General features: G+C 37.3%; 4 protein-coding genes across 11 annotated transcripts in view; 2 read left to right on the plus strand and 2 right to left on the minus strand.

The window, feature by feature from the left end:
* The window catches only part of LOC132202677 (uncharacterized), a 15,898-nt gene extending 11,940 nt beyond the window's left edge, over positions 1–3,958 (plus strand). For 2 of the 4 annotated variants that reach the window (XM_059629746.1, XM_059629745.1), the window contains 3 exons: positions 389–575; positions 630–708; positions 2,986–3,958. In XM_059629746.1, the coding sequence (XP_059485729.1) occupies positions 3,040–3,681 (642 nt within the window). In that variant the 5' untranslated portion in view covers positions 389–575; positions 630–708; positions 2,986–3,039 and the 3' untranslated portion in view covers positions 3,682–3,958. Of the gene's footprint in view, positions 1–388; positions 576–629; positions 709–1,212; positions 1,270–1,787; positions 1,894–1,945; positions 2,368–2,985 lie in introns of those variants that run through there. The other 2 variants (XR_009442393.1, XR_009442392.1) reach the window with 2 other exon arrangements.
* Positions 3,959–4,525: 567 nt separating this feature from the next.
* LOC132202307 (GDP-fucose protein O-fucosyltransferase 1) lies at positions 4,526–9,278 on the plus strand. Of its 4 annotated transcripts, none has more exons than XM_059629149.1 (8): positions 4,531–4,645; positions 4,695–4,745; positions 4,805–4,920; positions 4,980–5,103; positions 5,633–6,027; positions 6,303–6,536; positions 6,596–6,806; positions 7,891–8,946. In XM_059629149.1, exons 2-7 carry the CDS (start codon positions 4,742–4,744, stop codon positions 6,797–6,799), a joined length of 1,077 nt encoding a protein of 358 aa, XP_059485132.1. In that variant the 5' UTR covers positions 4,531–4,645; positions 4,695–4,741; the 3' UTR covers positions 6,800–6,806; positions 7,891–8,946. The 4 variants fall into 4 exon arrangements, with proteins under 4 accessions (XP_059485131.1, XP_059485132.1, XP_059485133.1 ...); XM_059629150.1 differs by having other exon boundaries at positions 4,534–4,582; XM_059629148.1 differs by having other exon boundaries at positions 4,526–4,745.
* Positions 9,279–9,316: 38 nt separating this feature from the next.
* On the minus strand, positions 9,317–10,508 carry LOC132202308 (riboflavin kinase). The gene is made up of 4 exons (XM_059629151.1): positions 10,144–10,508; positions 9,916–10,067; positions 9,714–9,816; positions 9,317–9,658 (listed from the first exon to the last, which is right to left on the minus strand). The coding sequence occupies exons 1-4, from the start codon at positions 10,229–10,231 to the stop codon at positions 9,510–9,512; spliced, it is 492 nt and encodes a 163-aa protein (XP_059485134.1). The 5' UTR covers positions 10,232–10,508; the 3' UTR covers positions 9,317–9,509.
* Positions 10,509–10,717: 209 nt separating this feature from the next.
* Positions 10,718–14,850, minus strand: LOC132202306 (kinesin-like protein KIF23). Of its 2 annotated transcripts, none has more exons than XM_059629146.1 (15): positions 14,699–14,850; positions 14,323–14,545; positions 14,044–14,256; positions 13,837–13,985; positions 13,604–13,768; positions 13,334–13,532; positions 12,934–13,281; positions 12,769–12,879; positions 12,627–12,712; positions 12,432–12,562; positions 12,166–12,374; positions 11,965–12,111; positions 11,715–11,912; positions 11,402–11,659; positions 10,718–11,326 (listed from the first exon to the last, which is right to left on the minus strand). In XM_059629146.1, exons 1-15 carry the CDS (start codon positions 14,707–14,709, stop codon positions 11,108–11,110), a joined length of 2,667 nt encoding a protein of 888 aa, XP_059485129.1. In that variant the 5' UTR covers positions 14,710–14,850; the 3' UTR covers positions 10,718–11,107. The 2 variants fall into 2 exon arrangements, with proteins under 2 accessions (XP_059485129.1, XP_059485128.1); XM_059629145.1 differs by having other exon boundaries at positions 14,323–14,548; positions 14,699–14,847.
* Between the last annotated feature and the right edge of the window lie 343 nt (positions 14,851–15,193).

Here is a 15,193-nt window from a genome sequence, read left to right on the forward strand (position 1 = left end):
AAATTTCTACTGCATCGCGTTGAAAAGTTGGTTTTTGTGCTTAAGCAAGACTTTTTAAGCGCGTTATGTAATAATTGTGATTAACCCTTAATTCAATGCACACTTTGAGCCTTATGTTTTTTTGTGAAAAATAAATTTTATTTGTATTAGAAGTTTCAATTATAATTTCAATTTTAATTGAAACTTCTAGTTAAAATATAAAATGAATTAGTATTCTTCATTTTTTTTTTATTATGCAATTTAACGATAATCTGATATCATCGCGATTTTCTTATTTCTTTTTTATGTGCCCCTCAAGGAGTTGCCAGTTACCCCTATTGTCATTATCCCCACCATCGCAAACCAATTGACCAATCCCGATGCTGATATTTGAATTTTGAATTTGCAGTGTTCGAACTGCCGCCAGGATTCTTCACTTCCTCCCAAGGTTCCCAGCGTCTGGCGTCAACGGCGTCCGGCGTCCATTTTGTGGTTATCTTTGTGGTTTCGTCTCCTCGACCCTCGACCGCGTTGTGTCAACTCTTCACCGTCTATCGCATCGTAGGCTGGATTCCGCCGCCAATTAAGATTCTGAGGTAGGTTCATCGTTTGCTCTCTGGGCTAATTAATTACAGAAAAGCTTTTTTCAGGGGCAATCGCGACTACCTCCTGTCTGCCTAGCGGCGCAATCCGCCATCATCTAAGAATTCGTTCGGAGAACTAAAGAAGGTAGGTTTTTCAATTTCTAGGATGTGTTCTTCTTGAAATTATGGTTGACTTGAAATTCTGGGCCCTTTGTTTTTATCATAAGACCCAGTCAGCAATTTATATTTCACATTATTCAAAATTATACAAAATATTCACCTATATGTTCATTTTAATTTTTGCTAAGAAAGTAGGATTTTGGAAGATTCGTAGGTTTAAATAAATATTCGTGAATATTGACAACGGAATATATTAAAAAAATAATCACCAATATTTTGTAAATAATTTTTTAAATTTTTAAATGTTTTAACTTGCAATAATTTCTTCAAATTAATGTGGAATAAATTCTTAATTTACTGAGGCAAGATTAAACTTATTCGTTTTTGCCAAATATTCCAGTATAATGCTGAATATTGTAGTGCAATTATATAGACGGCGCTGCATACAATTCAGAAGTGCAGTTGTACACCGCCGGCCGGTGCATCGCCATTTTGAATCCAATCAATTTCGCTAGTTTCGGTTTTGCAGAGAAAATTTGCTGTTTCTGGAGTTCTAGCCGATTGAGTCAACTGTACGCGAAACAAGGTAAGCTGCTCCTCATTAATTTATCATCAATTTTCTTCGATTTTTTTTTAAATTTTGTGTGTCAGGTGGACGTTTAATTCTTTTCTCTAGGGCTTTTCTTGACTCGGGGCAGTGCGTGCTGGCTGCGCGTGACGAATTAAGATTTTTAACCGCAAATCTCGCGCAATGTTAATAATTATTTAATTGCACCATTTATGCGACGATGAATTGAACACCCTCTCGGGCCTCTCGCCACCGTGTGCACTGTGCAGAGGAAAAACTCAGAACAATAAATAATTTATCGTTTCTCAAAATTCTCGGTTGCCAAACATATAAGGGCGATTTTTTTAACGCGGTAGAGAAATTATTTACTTTTACATTTTTTTTAATTTAATTTTTCTAATCAAAGTTGTTTTTTGAGCATTAAGTTTAATTAAGAAAATAATTGTAAAAATGATTTGCGTTATTGGCGCAAACCCTTACATATCATACAATTAGGTGCATTTGAAAAAAAAAGTAATTATTTATTTTATCCACAGATGATTGCGTGTGCCACAGCCACAAAGCCGAGTAAAAGGAAATCTTTCAAAAATTCAAAAGGGCTAAAAGGAGTAGCACACACGTGATGAATAACCATTCTGTAAGGTAAAATACATTTTTTCCCCCAATCTTAAATTCATAATAATTTTTTTTACAGAAATTCTTGATGATGAAGCCATGAGTTTGTGTGATGGCCTGATGAGCCTACCTTCAGTACAGATCAGCCAAGAAGCCCTTTGTTGAAACTCCCCTGTACCTGATTTCGCTACACATTTTGACCTGGGACTCATGATAATTTTGAGGGGACTGAAAATTGTTTGGCCATTTGTCAAAACATGGGTATAAGCTTGACAATTAATACGCTATCGTGCGCACTGACAAAAATGGTGCATAATTTGTTATGGTTATTCTGCTAAATTTTTGTGTAATTGCAAAGTTTTAAGGACTCTCCTTATTGATATAGTCAAATCAAGTCTTTTGACACAACAGAAGCAATTTTTGGCAATTATTGTAAATTTAACAAACCATTGTTGTACAGACTTGATTTGACTATATCATTAAGAAGTCCTTAACTGAATGAATGCCACAAGTTTTTTGTATCTCAATAATAAATTTTGATTAATTGCAAATAATATTCAGCATTATTTCAGTTATAATTCCTTTAATTGAAATGAAAATATAAAGCAGTGAGGGAATAAAACTGCTTATAATATTGCAGTAATATTGCTGAATAATATGTGAAAATATATTCATACATTATTCCTGAATGATGAAAAAGCATTACATTTTCTAATTTTGAATAATGTGGAATAATTTCTGAAATTAATTTGAACATATTCAAAATTATTCAGGAATATTCAGGCAAAAAAAATTGCTGGTTGGGGATGGTCCAGAATTGAAAGGAAAAGTGTGGCCGCAGAATCGAAAGTTAGGGGCCCAGAATCAACGCACAGTCGCAAGGATATCGAAATTTCTTAAATTGATCCAATTATCTGATAAATTGTAATTAATACGAATAGCATGTCCAGAAATTGCTTAAATAAGGTTATCCCTCTCATTTTGTATACAACCAAATTCCCCGCTGTTGTAAATATTTTGAAAATTGCCAATTTAAAAAAAGTGGCCCAGAATTGCAAGTCAAACATAATTTTTTCTGAATGGTGAATTATTTAAAGTAAAGCTTTTATTAATTTTCAGGTTAGCTCAAGTGCATCAACACTTCATTGTCTTTCGTCTACACGAAAAGAAAAAATGCCACGCAAATCGAAAGATTTCTTCATGGTCCCAGCCACTGAACTTCCTGGTGCCATTCAACAACTGTATGAGGGCATCACCGATGGAGGCCACATTCTTCTCCACCCCAACCAGGAAGAGTGGGTTGAGCGAAACCGGCTGGAAGCCGACTGCATTTTCTTCGAGGGCAGGTTGCTCGACACCGGCAAGGTGACGACCTTAGGGCTCATGGGATACCAAATTGGTCCCAAAGATCTCAAGCTCAGTGTGCTCTGTCCCAACTGGCAGCTTCAAAACCTAGGAGCTGAGAACCGCAGCAAGATCAGGCTTCGAGTTGTCAAGCTGAAGCCTGTGACTTTGGTTGCATTTGAAGCTCGAGAACTTCAAGATGCAGCCCTGGGAAGAGAGGCTGTGAAAAGCTTCCTCAGAAAACTGGTGTCAATTTGCAAGGGAGATGCAGTAAACCTGCTGGTTGGAGACACCCTCACTTCCTTCACAGTGGTTGAGACCCAGCCACGAAACAAAGTCAGGCTGACCCCTTTTCTGTTGGGAGATGATCCAGAGTATCAATTGCTTTTGTTTGGATCTGGTGACCATCCTCATCAAACTGAAGCGTTAGTTGAGGAGGACGAGAGCAATGGAAGTTCCGGGAATACTTGAAGGATGTGATTAGTGGATCTATTGAAGCTGCCTTTAAGTTGGAATGTTCTAAGCTGGCCAAGTACCGTGAAAGCAACAAAGCGTTTGTGGTACCCGCGGGACTTCAGTTTTCAAATAATAGGTACCCCGATAGTGTCTCAACTGCCTTAGACACTTTCAAGGTTGGAGATGTTGAGAGCTTTCAAGCAGCTGTTAAAAGTCTTTTAGAATAAAATCTTCAAACAAAAAACAAAGGATTTTTGGAATTTCTATTAAGCATCTTTCTTAAGAAGATGCATATTTATGAATAGAAAAAAACAGGCTTTTTCTGGCTGTTAGATATAATAATAAACATTATGTAACACACGGCAAGAAAAATGTATTTATGTCTTATATTATAATCAGCTACCGCGGCAGCCGAGGCTCTTTTTTTGATGTCAGGCGACTCGGGCGTTTTGGCAAACATCTGCCTGCTGCAAACCATTTCGACTTTTTTCCCGCAATTTAAAATTTCGTTTTGGCCGAAAAGAATAAAAAAATAATTATTTAGTAGTAGAGGTTAACCCTTACACGGTTAACATAATGGTCCTGTGGAAAAACAGTCTTCATTTGTCAAACCATCACCCTAGCGAAAATTAAAATAATCATTTTCTTTCATGAAAAATTGAAACCGGGCGAACCTCGTTGCAAAGAAAAAATGAAAAAATATAAAGGACAACTGACCCCAAAGGCGACCTGCGGTCTGCTGGTACTTTTTTATCATTTTCTTTCCTATGCTTTTATTTGCCGCTCACGCGCGCTTCTTACTCAAAATTTACTTCCAGCGCCAAATTATCCTCTAGTGTCGATCCCGTTAATGAAAGACATAAACAACTTTCAGGAAAAAGACCGGCTCCCAAGCAACCACATCAAAGATATCATCGTACATACTTTTGCTACTTATAGAATTTTTAATAATACCGCATTGATTTGCGTCATGTTTCTGGTGTCATCGTTGTTGATTTTCTTGAATTTTCACTCGATATCATCTGCAGGCGAGCTAGAGGCGGACTTGAATGGCTATGTTTTGTATTGCCCATGCATGGGTGGGAAATTTTTTTTTAAAGAAAGGAAAATCTTTAATAAATAATTTTTTAATTTTCAGGACGTTTTGGCAACCAAGCCGATCATTTTTTGGGCTCCCTGGGATTTGCTCGTGGACTAAATAGAACTCTGGTTTTGCCTCCATGGGTTGAATACAGACCTAATGAAGTTAAATCTGTAAAATAATCACTCATAAGAAATTGCTTAAGATTCTAAAACTATGCTTTGATTGTTAGCATCAAGTGCCCTTCGATTTTTACTTTGACGTAAAGCCTTTGGAGGAATTTCACCGTGTCATCACCATGGAAAAATTCATGCGAGAGTTGGCACCTAAAATCTGGCCTCCCGAGAAAAGAATATGTAAGTGAGCTGCTTTGTTGTTATTTATTAATTTTGAGATAGTATCTTCAGTATTTGTTGTCCTCCCAGGGTAACCGTAACCATTAAAGCACATTCATGTGTTAAATGCATTTCTATCCCACGATAAATATATTAAAATAGAGTTAGTAACACATAATTCCACGCATCCATGTGAAGGCGATTAGTTAAATTAGCATCTAATTTCAAGCGGTCGTTTCTTTGGTTTTAAATTCCATTAAATTAGTTTATTAATATTATAAGTATAAATCGCAAACATTTTTTTGCCATTCAGTTCTTTCTTTGTAATTGAATTGAACAGTCTCATCAAATAATTCAATTTTTGGTATTCTATTAGAATTAAAATTTAATGATTGAGTTGGGAGCCACGGTATGATAAATGGTACTTTGACACGCTTTAAAAATATTTGCTCGAGGCCAGGCTTATGCTATAAAATAATTTAGACTAGAGTGATATTTATCAAACGCATTCGCAAAGCATACAAATGATCAATCATTTTCTATTTTATAGCCTTTTGCTACATGGCCAGGAACAGCATTGCCAACAAGGGTGGCAAAAAGGAAATAAACGGAGGATGCAACGCCAAAGACGGCAACCCATTCGGTCCTTTCTGGGATACATTCAACATTGACTTTGTTGGATCTGAAATGTATGCTCCACTGCACTACGATGTGCACCACGGCAAAGCAGCTGAAAAGTGGAATGAAAAGTACTCTCCCAGCAAGTGGCCGGTTCTTGCCTTCACTGGTGCCCCTGCCAGTTTTCCTGTCCAGGAAGAAAATAGAGGGCTTCACCAGTATTTAAAATGGTCAGAACCTGTTCGATCAGCAGCCATGAGCTTCATCCACAAGGAATTGCCAAATGCTCCATTCATTGGTATTCACCTCAGGAATGGAATGGATTGGGTTAGTTTTACTTTTAATATGATTTCAAATTTGAAAGAAAAGAATCGGTTTTGTTTTACTTTAATGTTACCTGGTAGTGACTTTTTATCAGCTCTTATTTAAAGAGTGAAAAGTTTCATTTAAACTGCTTCTATAATTACTGTGTTTCTGAGACGACAATTATTTTCTGCTAGATATGTAGATATTCATTGAAAATTAATTTCAATTGCAATGAAACATGAGAAAGAAAATATAATTAATTTTTATTCATCTAATGTTCTTATTTTGATGATCAGGTGAGAGCTTGTCAGCACATTCCAGAGACGAGAAATTTGTTTTCGTCCCCCCAATGCCTTGGCTATAATAACGAACACGGAACAGCGACTCCGGCTATGTGTATGCCCAACAAAGAGATCATCATTCGACAATTGAGGCAGCTGCTGAAGAATGGCAATTTTGAATCAATTTTTGTTGCCTCAGACAACAATCATATGTTAAAAGAACTTGCAAATGCGCTGAAGAAGTTCAATGTAGGCTTTTAGTGCACTTTTAATCAGAAGAGCTTTTGATTTTCATTTTTGTGTAACAGGTGGTTGTGAAGAAGCTGGAACCAAGCAATCCCCATGTTGAGCTTGCAATACTTGGAATGTCAAACCACTTTGTTGGAAATTGTGTCTCTTCATTTTCTTCTTTTGTAAAGAGAGAAAGAGATTCACGAGGACTTCCTTCTTCATTTTGGGCATTTCCAGACCAACGTTCGACAAAAAAATCTGTTCGCCATGACGAATTTTAAATAATGCGTGAGTGCAATTTAATTTTTAAGTATAATTTTCGATCCCTTATCACCCTTGATTTGCATATATCACAATTTTTTTTTTGTAATGTTTGAGTCTCCTGGCTCATCATTAATCTCAATAACCATTCATTATTATTCTATTGTACAGCATTAAGAACAGAATGAAATTTTTTAAGTTTTCAACGGTTTTCAAATAGTGGAGCGTTGTATCTAAATTTTTAAGCGCACACATATTAGAAAAGTGGATATTATAGTGGTTATCTATAGTGGCCTCAGAATATTATTTTAAAAGCTTTCAAATTATTTTAACCATTTTTAAGAGGTTCTTGCATTGTTTTACTGAAACTATGAGAAAAAATGGTTCTAAAGAGTGCAATACATACCAAAATATTAACTTTTAGTTAAAAGAAATTAATTTTTTAATTCGACTATAATTTAATCTTTTTGTGTCTCAAAAATTCTGAAAATATTTTAACCATGTTTTTTGGAGCAATAAGAACATTTAAAATTTTGATATAATTTCTTTATTTTTTAATTCTATGTTTGCAATTGAGATTATCCGGCGATTATTCATAGGTCATAGTGTTTTTTCATAACGATAGATGTTGAATGTACTACTTGAGATATTATTACTTCAGAAACTTTTAAACTTTGGCGCCAACTGACTTTGTTATTGTCCCTGGTGTGTAGCGTGGAAAATTCAGATTTGATGTACTTATCGCCATCTTGCGATAATGGCAATATAGAAAGGAATATAGCGGGAAGTGTGGGTTTTGAGGACTTTGGAAAATCTGTAATCGGTAATAATAAGTTATAAGAGTACTTGTGGGATATCTTGATGGGCATAATCCTTGTTTTATGATGATACGTGCACTAGAATTTATCCCAGACCAACCAAACATACAATGCAGACCCGGGAAAAATTCTGCAGCTGTGTTTACATTTTGATCTTATTTACTTTTTATTTTAACCACACAACAAACATTTTTTTTATGTTAAATTGCACTATCCACTAATTAAAGGGCTTTTAAATCGTAATCTCTATACTTGTTAAATTGGTTGATCAAACGTTTTCCTTCAATTTTCAGGCAATTATGGGCTAAGGACGTCCCATCTCGCTGCATTCAATTCCTCAGTCATGGCAACATCTACAGAAGAGAAATCTCTGCTAAGAGGATTTGTCGGTTTTCAAAATGACAACGTCCAGGAAATAAACATTTTTGTGACTGAAGAAGGTGCATCGCTCTCGGAGCGCATAGAATTAGGAGGTATATTAGAAGAAAGTAAATTGGAGGTACCAGTCGTCACCATTCGTGTGCCCGTTGATGCTGACGATGACACTGAATCCTGCAACATTGAGCTAAAATATGTACCAAAAAGCCTTGTCCACGAAGAGATTACCTTGAAAGACGAAAAGCCTACGATCGTCATTAACCCAAACCAGGCGCCAGCAGTCTTGAAACCCCCAGCAAAGGCACCATTACCAAAAGCAATAAAATCAGCAATCACTAGGCCAAAGACCTGCCTGTCGCCAATTAAGCTATTGCCCATTAAATCAAATAAGGTACCTGTTTGGAAACGACTAACGCCGAAGGCTCCAGGGACAGTTTCTAATTTCTTCTACCCCCATGAGATACGACCCAATCGCAGCCGGCTGATTATCGACTGTCCAACAAACATCCCTGTGCCAGAATTCAAGTCGCAATTGGCGGACACTTCAGACATTGTGTCCAGCATGGATCTGGCACCTTCAACAAAAAAGAAAGTAAAGGAGCTCAACACAAACAGTGTTTCAAAATTGTTTGCTTATCCTGGGAAGTGTCATCTTAGTCCTAACCTTCGACGACTTTACCAAAGGCACCTTACAAGCAAATTTACTGACCATGAGCCAGTAACCGACCTCAATCTGCCTTCCCTGGACATCAGTAGTGTCCCACGCAACCCTAGAAAGACTGTTGCAGCCCTTAATGGTGCTTTGCAAAATAAAAAACTTGCTTCTGTTGCTCCTCCAGCAAAGAAGCAGAAAAAGGAAGTCAAGACAAAAGTTTTACCAGAGCAACAACAGCAAGTGGTGCGATTTTTTGTGAAGTCCGATGACAATTCAGAGCCGCAAGAGATTATTGTGCTTCAGGAAGGTGCTGAGACATTGAACACTGACACAATGCAGAGTATAGAGATGATCCTGGCCGCCGCCGAAGGTGAACAAGTTGTGAACTCAAGAGACCAAGTGTTTATTTGCGGTTCGGAGAATTCTGAATTCATTATTGTGCAGAATGAGGAAGTGACTATACCTGTTGGGGTCTCGCATGACACGCCATGAGCTTTAAAATAATGAAAGAATTTAGCAAAACACTTGACTATAGATCTAAAATTACTAGTTTATAAAACAGTCTTATTATTATTTAAGATATTTATTGAAAGAAAAATGAGTGTATGCCAATTTTAAGTTTTTTCCAGGAAAATAAAATTAAACTATATCTAATCTAGGCTATATTTTTTATAAAACCCAATGACTGTGATTGAAAAATAATTTATTGCACTAGTTATAACATAATTAAAACGGTTTCTGCTTTTTAACAGTACAAAACTATTGAAATAATCAAGGACCGGCAATAATTGAACAAAGTACCACAGAGAACACCGGAAAAAGTTTGAAGTTATCCTTAATTAAGCAAGTACTAGAGGATGCAAAAGCGTTGTGTTGAAACTAAAGACTCTTTTGCTGACTTTCCTTGTTGATCAGTCCATTTTTGTGAGGCAAGAAGAATTCGTGATCCTTGTATTTAAGCTTGCTTGGCTGGTCTAATGCCTCTGACGCGTTCTTGATGTCTTGATTGATTGCCTCTATTAATTCGTCTAAAAATAAAATTAATTTAACTTTGCATAAAAACATAGGAAAAGATGAACATACCTAGAGACTTGAAGTCCATTTCTGGTCTCAGGTATCCTACCATACACACTTTTAAAGTAGATCCGTAAAAATCATCATCAAACTTGTGCATAATGTGAGTTTCCTGCATAATAGAGGATTAATAATATTATATATTGTAGGTGCGAAAAGGTTGAATTATAATTCAAATATTATGTAATCATAAAATTTTATGCATATTTACCATCGACTTTTTTTCATTCTTATAGTAGGGATTCCAGCCCACACTCATGACCATCTTGTAAACAGGACCATCATCCACACTGGCCCAGCCATAGTAGATTCCAGTCTCAACCCCAGTCGGAAGGTTTTCGACCACCTCATGAGGAAAATTAGCTGCAAATTATGATTTTGTCGAGTAAATGCACTTTTGCTATTTAGGTGTAAAAGGAGGAAAAACTTTGATGCTAACCTGTGGGGATTCCAAGTTCCTTGGATCCTCTCTGAAACCCTTTGATCACTTCACCCACAGCGAAATGCGGGAGTCCCTTTAAAAGCATTTTGAGGAGCTTTGAAATGCTTTTAATAAAAAAATAATTAAGGCTAAAGATGTGCCGAGATGCTGATAGTGGACTGATGTTTTGGTTTATTATCACACAAGCTCCGCTAGTTTTGCACTACGTGCAAGATCACATGACTCTAAGTATTTTGCTCAACTCCAGTTAGATCTGAATTGGCAAAATAGTTGACCCCAGCGAACCTGAGGCACGTGACTTGCACTGTTGTTTTCCTTCAGGAACTGGGTCAACAAAAACTTTACCCCTCCATCTGCCACATGGTCCCCACTCCCCACCTCTTTCATTCTAACAGCGATTCCCCTTCAAGAGGCGGGTGCTTTGAGCAGTGAAGGGTGACAAAAGAATGAAAATTTAAATCACATCTTTAAAAAAAAATTAAATATTGTAATTATTTGATGAAAAAATCAGCACTAAAAAATAGTTAATACCGGTTAATACCTACGAATTAATATTAAAATGAAATTATTGGTAGAAATTGATATTATTTATTTGATTTAAAATAAGATTCTCACTGCAGCAGAAAACAAAGTAAAAATTGGAAACCGCAGATGTGCTATGGCATTGATAACATGCAATTTCTTTTTAAGTGTCTTAAAAATTTAGTCAATTGTTTTAAATTATCCTCGGTTTCCATTACATTAGCACACAAAAAATATGTACGACTTAGCAAAAAGTGAATAAATCTGTTAGTATGGTTTTCATGGCAAAATGTACAAAACATGTGAGAACAGTTAGTATGAATGCTTTAGAAATTTGTTAATGTACTAATCAATCCATTAAATAGCATGTGACATAGAGTTTGAAGGTTCCACAATCTTCAATAAAGTTTATAAGTTTTATAACAAGGAAGGAATGTAATTATTTTCTGCAAGACCTCTTGCTGTGACCCTCAATGCCGGTTTTGCAGCGCTCAGTAACCTCCTCGGGCTGAAGTTTTCCATTTTCCTTACAATTACCATTGGCACTGCGCTTGCGGGTGGGTGACAGTCTTGGACTGGTTGGGGAGGCTTGCTTCAGCACCTCAACATCTGTCAACACAACCTGAGCACCTCCACCGACAGTTGGCAACACATCACCCTAGGTTTAAGAAAAAAAAATTATTTTACCGTACCAACTTAAGAAAAGTATATATATTTAATTTAGTGATCTAACCTTGTACAGCTTTGTTTCCAGTTCCCCCTCCGAGTCTTGCTCCTGGGTTGTTAGACAATACTTGCTAGTAGAAGGGTCAGTGACATCCTTAGGGTCTGTCAGTTTTGTGACCGACTTCCTACGTGGCATATTTGGTTGGAAAATGGTTTGCAGCTCAAGAAATTTGCTGCTGGCAGTCTGAGGCTTGTGGTCAAGCCAGCGTTCGTTTCCGCAAGCAGAGCGAGAACGTCTGTGCCGTGGGTTGCTGACAGCTGGACCCTGTTCACAAATAAAGTAAATATAATTCATTCTTTGTCTTTATATATAAAAATACCCTTTTGGGGTTTGGAGTGAAAGCGTTCCTTGCATTGGCAGAACTGGCTGCTACACTTGAAGTGCTCAGATCTGCATCAGACTTGGCAGCTGCAAGCCGTGTGACCCTGCCCGTCGGACGGTTGGGTGCATTCTTGTCTAGACCATCAACAATTTGACGCACTTGGCGAAGTTTTTCCTCTTTCTCCTTATTGTCCATCTATAAATGTTTACAAACTAAATGTATCAATCGTTAATCATTTATTTTTTACCTTTAAGTTGGATTGTTCAGCTAAGAATCGAGAGCGCATTTCACGAGCCACTCTTTCCTTTTCGTTCAGCATTTTATCTTGCATTCTTTGCTTAGTGCGCTCGGAGTCCATTTTCTTTTGGTTAAGTTTCAGCATTAGATCTTCGTTCTGAAGGTACAAAATGAGAAAAATAAATCTTCAGATTTACAATAGAACTCAAACCTGATGGTTCAGCTTTCTGATTTCTTCTCGCTCCCCTTCAGAGTTCAGCCGGGCAGCTACAAGCTGCCCCTCAGACTCCACAAGTTTCTGCTCAAGTATACTCCTCCCAGCCCTCTCCTGCTCAAGGGATGCTCTAAGACTGGCATTTTCTTGCTTTAGGCTTATATTTTCCCTTTCAAGGGAAACCAGACCAGACCTCACTTGATCCACTAGAACAATAAGATATTTAGGCATTTAGCATAAATCAATCAACAACAAAATTTTACTTTGTGATTTGTATTGCTGCTGCAAACACCTCCTCTTGGCCAAACGAGATTCCAAGACCATCATTACGGAGCGAATTATCTCTTCGTTGTTGGGGTCTGTAAGCTGTGTGGTAGGAATCGGAAGTCCAAGGCTAAGATATAAAGAAGTTATATTAGATATTTGCGACATCATTAACAAAATTAATATTGACAAACCTGTAGACAATTCCAAGGTCAAATGGTATGGGTTCACCCTGAGAAGCTCCAGTTTCCTCCAATCTCTTGGCTGCTTCCTTGAATATCTAAGCAACGGCTTATTGTGAGTATAAGTTATCACAGGGAAAAAAAGCAATTTTACTTGATTAGCTCTGCGACGTCCAGGAGTGTAGTTAATGTCAGGCCTCTTTGGAGTTGGTGCAATTCTGGTTACTTGAACCTCTTGAGACATTTCAGCAAACTTCATCACATGCTACAGAAAAATGCATTTTAGAGCCACTTCTAATATGGATAAGTTACAAATTACCAAAGTCTCCTCGTAGTCATTTGGATTAGGGTTGACACAAACAACCATCCTGACTTTACCTTCACCATCAAAGAAACTCTTAAAGAGATGTGTAAGGCGCGAATCCCTGAAAGGCACCATTTTGGGAGCCCCATTTCCAGCATTCATTTGATTCTCCCTTAGAATTTCAAAGCACATTCTCAGAGTGAGCAGAGAGTTGTTAATGTTTCCAGCCTCCTTCAAACGTTGCCCCTGAGTCTTGGACCGATTTGTCCTCTCACTTCCAGCCAAGTCAACCAAAGACAGTTGACTGATGGTTATGGCCTCTTTGTTTTGCAGAATCTCTTCCCCATTGGAATCATAAGGGGCCTTTAATTTTATTTGTAATTTTTTATTTGCAAATATTGATTCTTAAACTTACCTTCACAAGACGAATGCTGAATATAGCATGAGATCTACTAGATTCTGCGTTGAGGACTGTGTGTGCAGTCGTCTTCCGCTTCATACCACGGCAGAAAACCTCAAAAGCTTCATTTGCAGAGGTGACCTCTACTTCATGAACACCATGTACATACATAGTCCTACTCCCATCCTCCCTAACAAGCCTTGGTTGAGGATGCCTGGTGATTACAAAAAATCAAATAATTAATTAAATTAAACTCTTTAAAATAAAAATAATGCAAAAGCAAACCTCAGCCGTGCCATGTCATCAGCTGGTTCATCCAACAAGTCATAAACACAGTTGTTGTAAATTTCAACATAAGTCACAAATACTGAGTAGACAAAGTCCTCGTCACTGATTGACAATCTAGTGTTTTCTGCAATTCGAGTAGCAGTTTCCCACTGGGCCAGTCGTCTAAATAAAATGAAATATATTTTTCAATCTTAGTAAATAGTTTTGAATAATAATAAATGGAGACATACTTCCTGGGAGTTTTTGGGTATTCGAGTCTGGTGCGGATAGGCACCTCCACGCTGGCTATTATTTCGTGTTGCCGTTCCTTTGCAGCATCAACATCAGCCTGAATGTCAAATCCATTCATTCGATCAGGCTTGAATGTGAATTTCCTTGCCTATAATGGTAGTTTTATAATTGTGCTATTGTTAATTAAAAATAATGAATCAAACTACCTGGCAGCCACTGATAGAGTTGAAAATCACGTCCAGCGCACGAGGCAAAATGCCAGAGTCCTGGGGTGTGCCTGTCATTGTAAACGTTTTGCCTGATCCTGTCACTCCGTAAGTGAATAAAAGGCCATTGAGGCCTTTCAGGAAATTATCCACCAATGGAAGAGCAACTTTTTCAAACACATCTTTTTGTTGTGCTTCCGGGTCAAAGACACGCTAAAATATTAAAAAAATAAATAAAAATAAATATGTAGCCAATTATTTTGGAAAACAAAGTCTTACGCTAAATTTATATTGGATCTCTTTGTATGTTCCTCTATTGCCGATGGAGCTGTCTGGTGTAGCCAGTTGGATGGTCCGCTCGTCAATGACTTTGATGTAGCCATCGTCAATGACAGAAACTGGACGAATTCTGCAATAGACTTCCACAGGATCTTTGATCACAAGCTTCTCCCTGGAATTGTTGCGGGAAGGCGTCTTCTTACCGGGAGTTCGAATCACCCTTCTGCTTGAAAGATATTTTTAGTGGAGAATTAATTAAATAAAAATAAAAATGCTGCTACAGGGACCAAACAAGCGTGACGGTTTGTTGCCGCCAAAGCAATTTTCTCGGTGAGAATGAATTGAAAGCTTGAGAATAACACACGTAAACACTTACGAGGGCTTCATTTCATCGACTGATATTCGGCAGTGAGGCCGATAATCGTTGTAGAAAGGATAAACTGACGAAATTCCAGAAAAAGTCGGGTGCGGTGCTATGATTCCGTCATCCAATTTTGCCGTTAAAAACAGCCGATTGTTACGCGAGTTTCAAATGTTTGCCGAATGCGCCTGCGCGCTGTTGGAGGTTGGCTTCGTTGATTGGCGGCATTCAAATATAACGCGCGAAAGAGGCGTACCTTTTATAGGAATTTTGTTTTGTATCAAAAATTTTTGCAAATTTTATCAAAACAAGAATTAAAATTTAAAAGAGAAAATAAATGCAAAATTTCATTGATATTTTGTAATATTTGTCTTATCTTGCTAATTTAGTAATTTTATCAATACAATAATTTAAAAAGAAAGAATTTAAAATCAAATCAAAATTATGATTTATAAAACAATCTGAGTTATTATGGTTCAAACTTTGGAATTCCAGAAGTTAAATTTTTTA

The sequence above is a fragment of the Neocloeon triangulifer genome, unplaced genomic scaffold (assembly GCF_031216515.1).
Source record: "Neocloeon triangulifer isolate White Clay Creek 2 clone unplaced genomic scaffold, ASM3121651v1 ptg000015l, whole genome shotgun sequence".
Lineage (NCBI taxonomy): Eukaryota > Metazoa > Arthropoda > Insecta > Ephemeroptera > Baetidae > Neocloeon > Neocloeon triangulifer.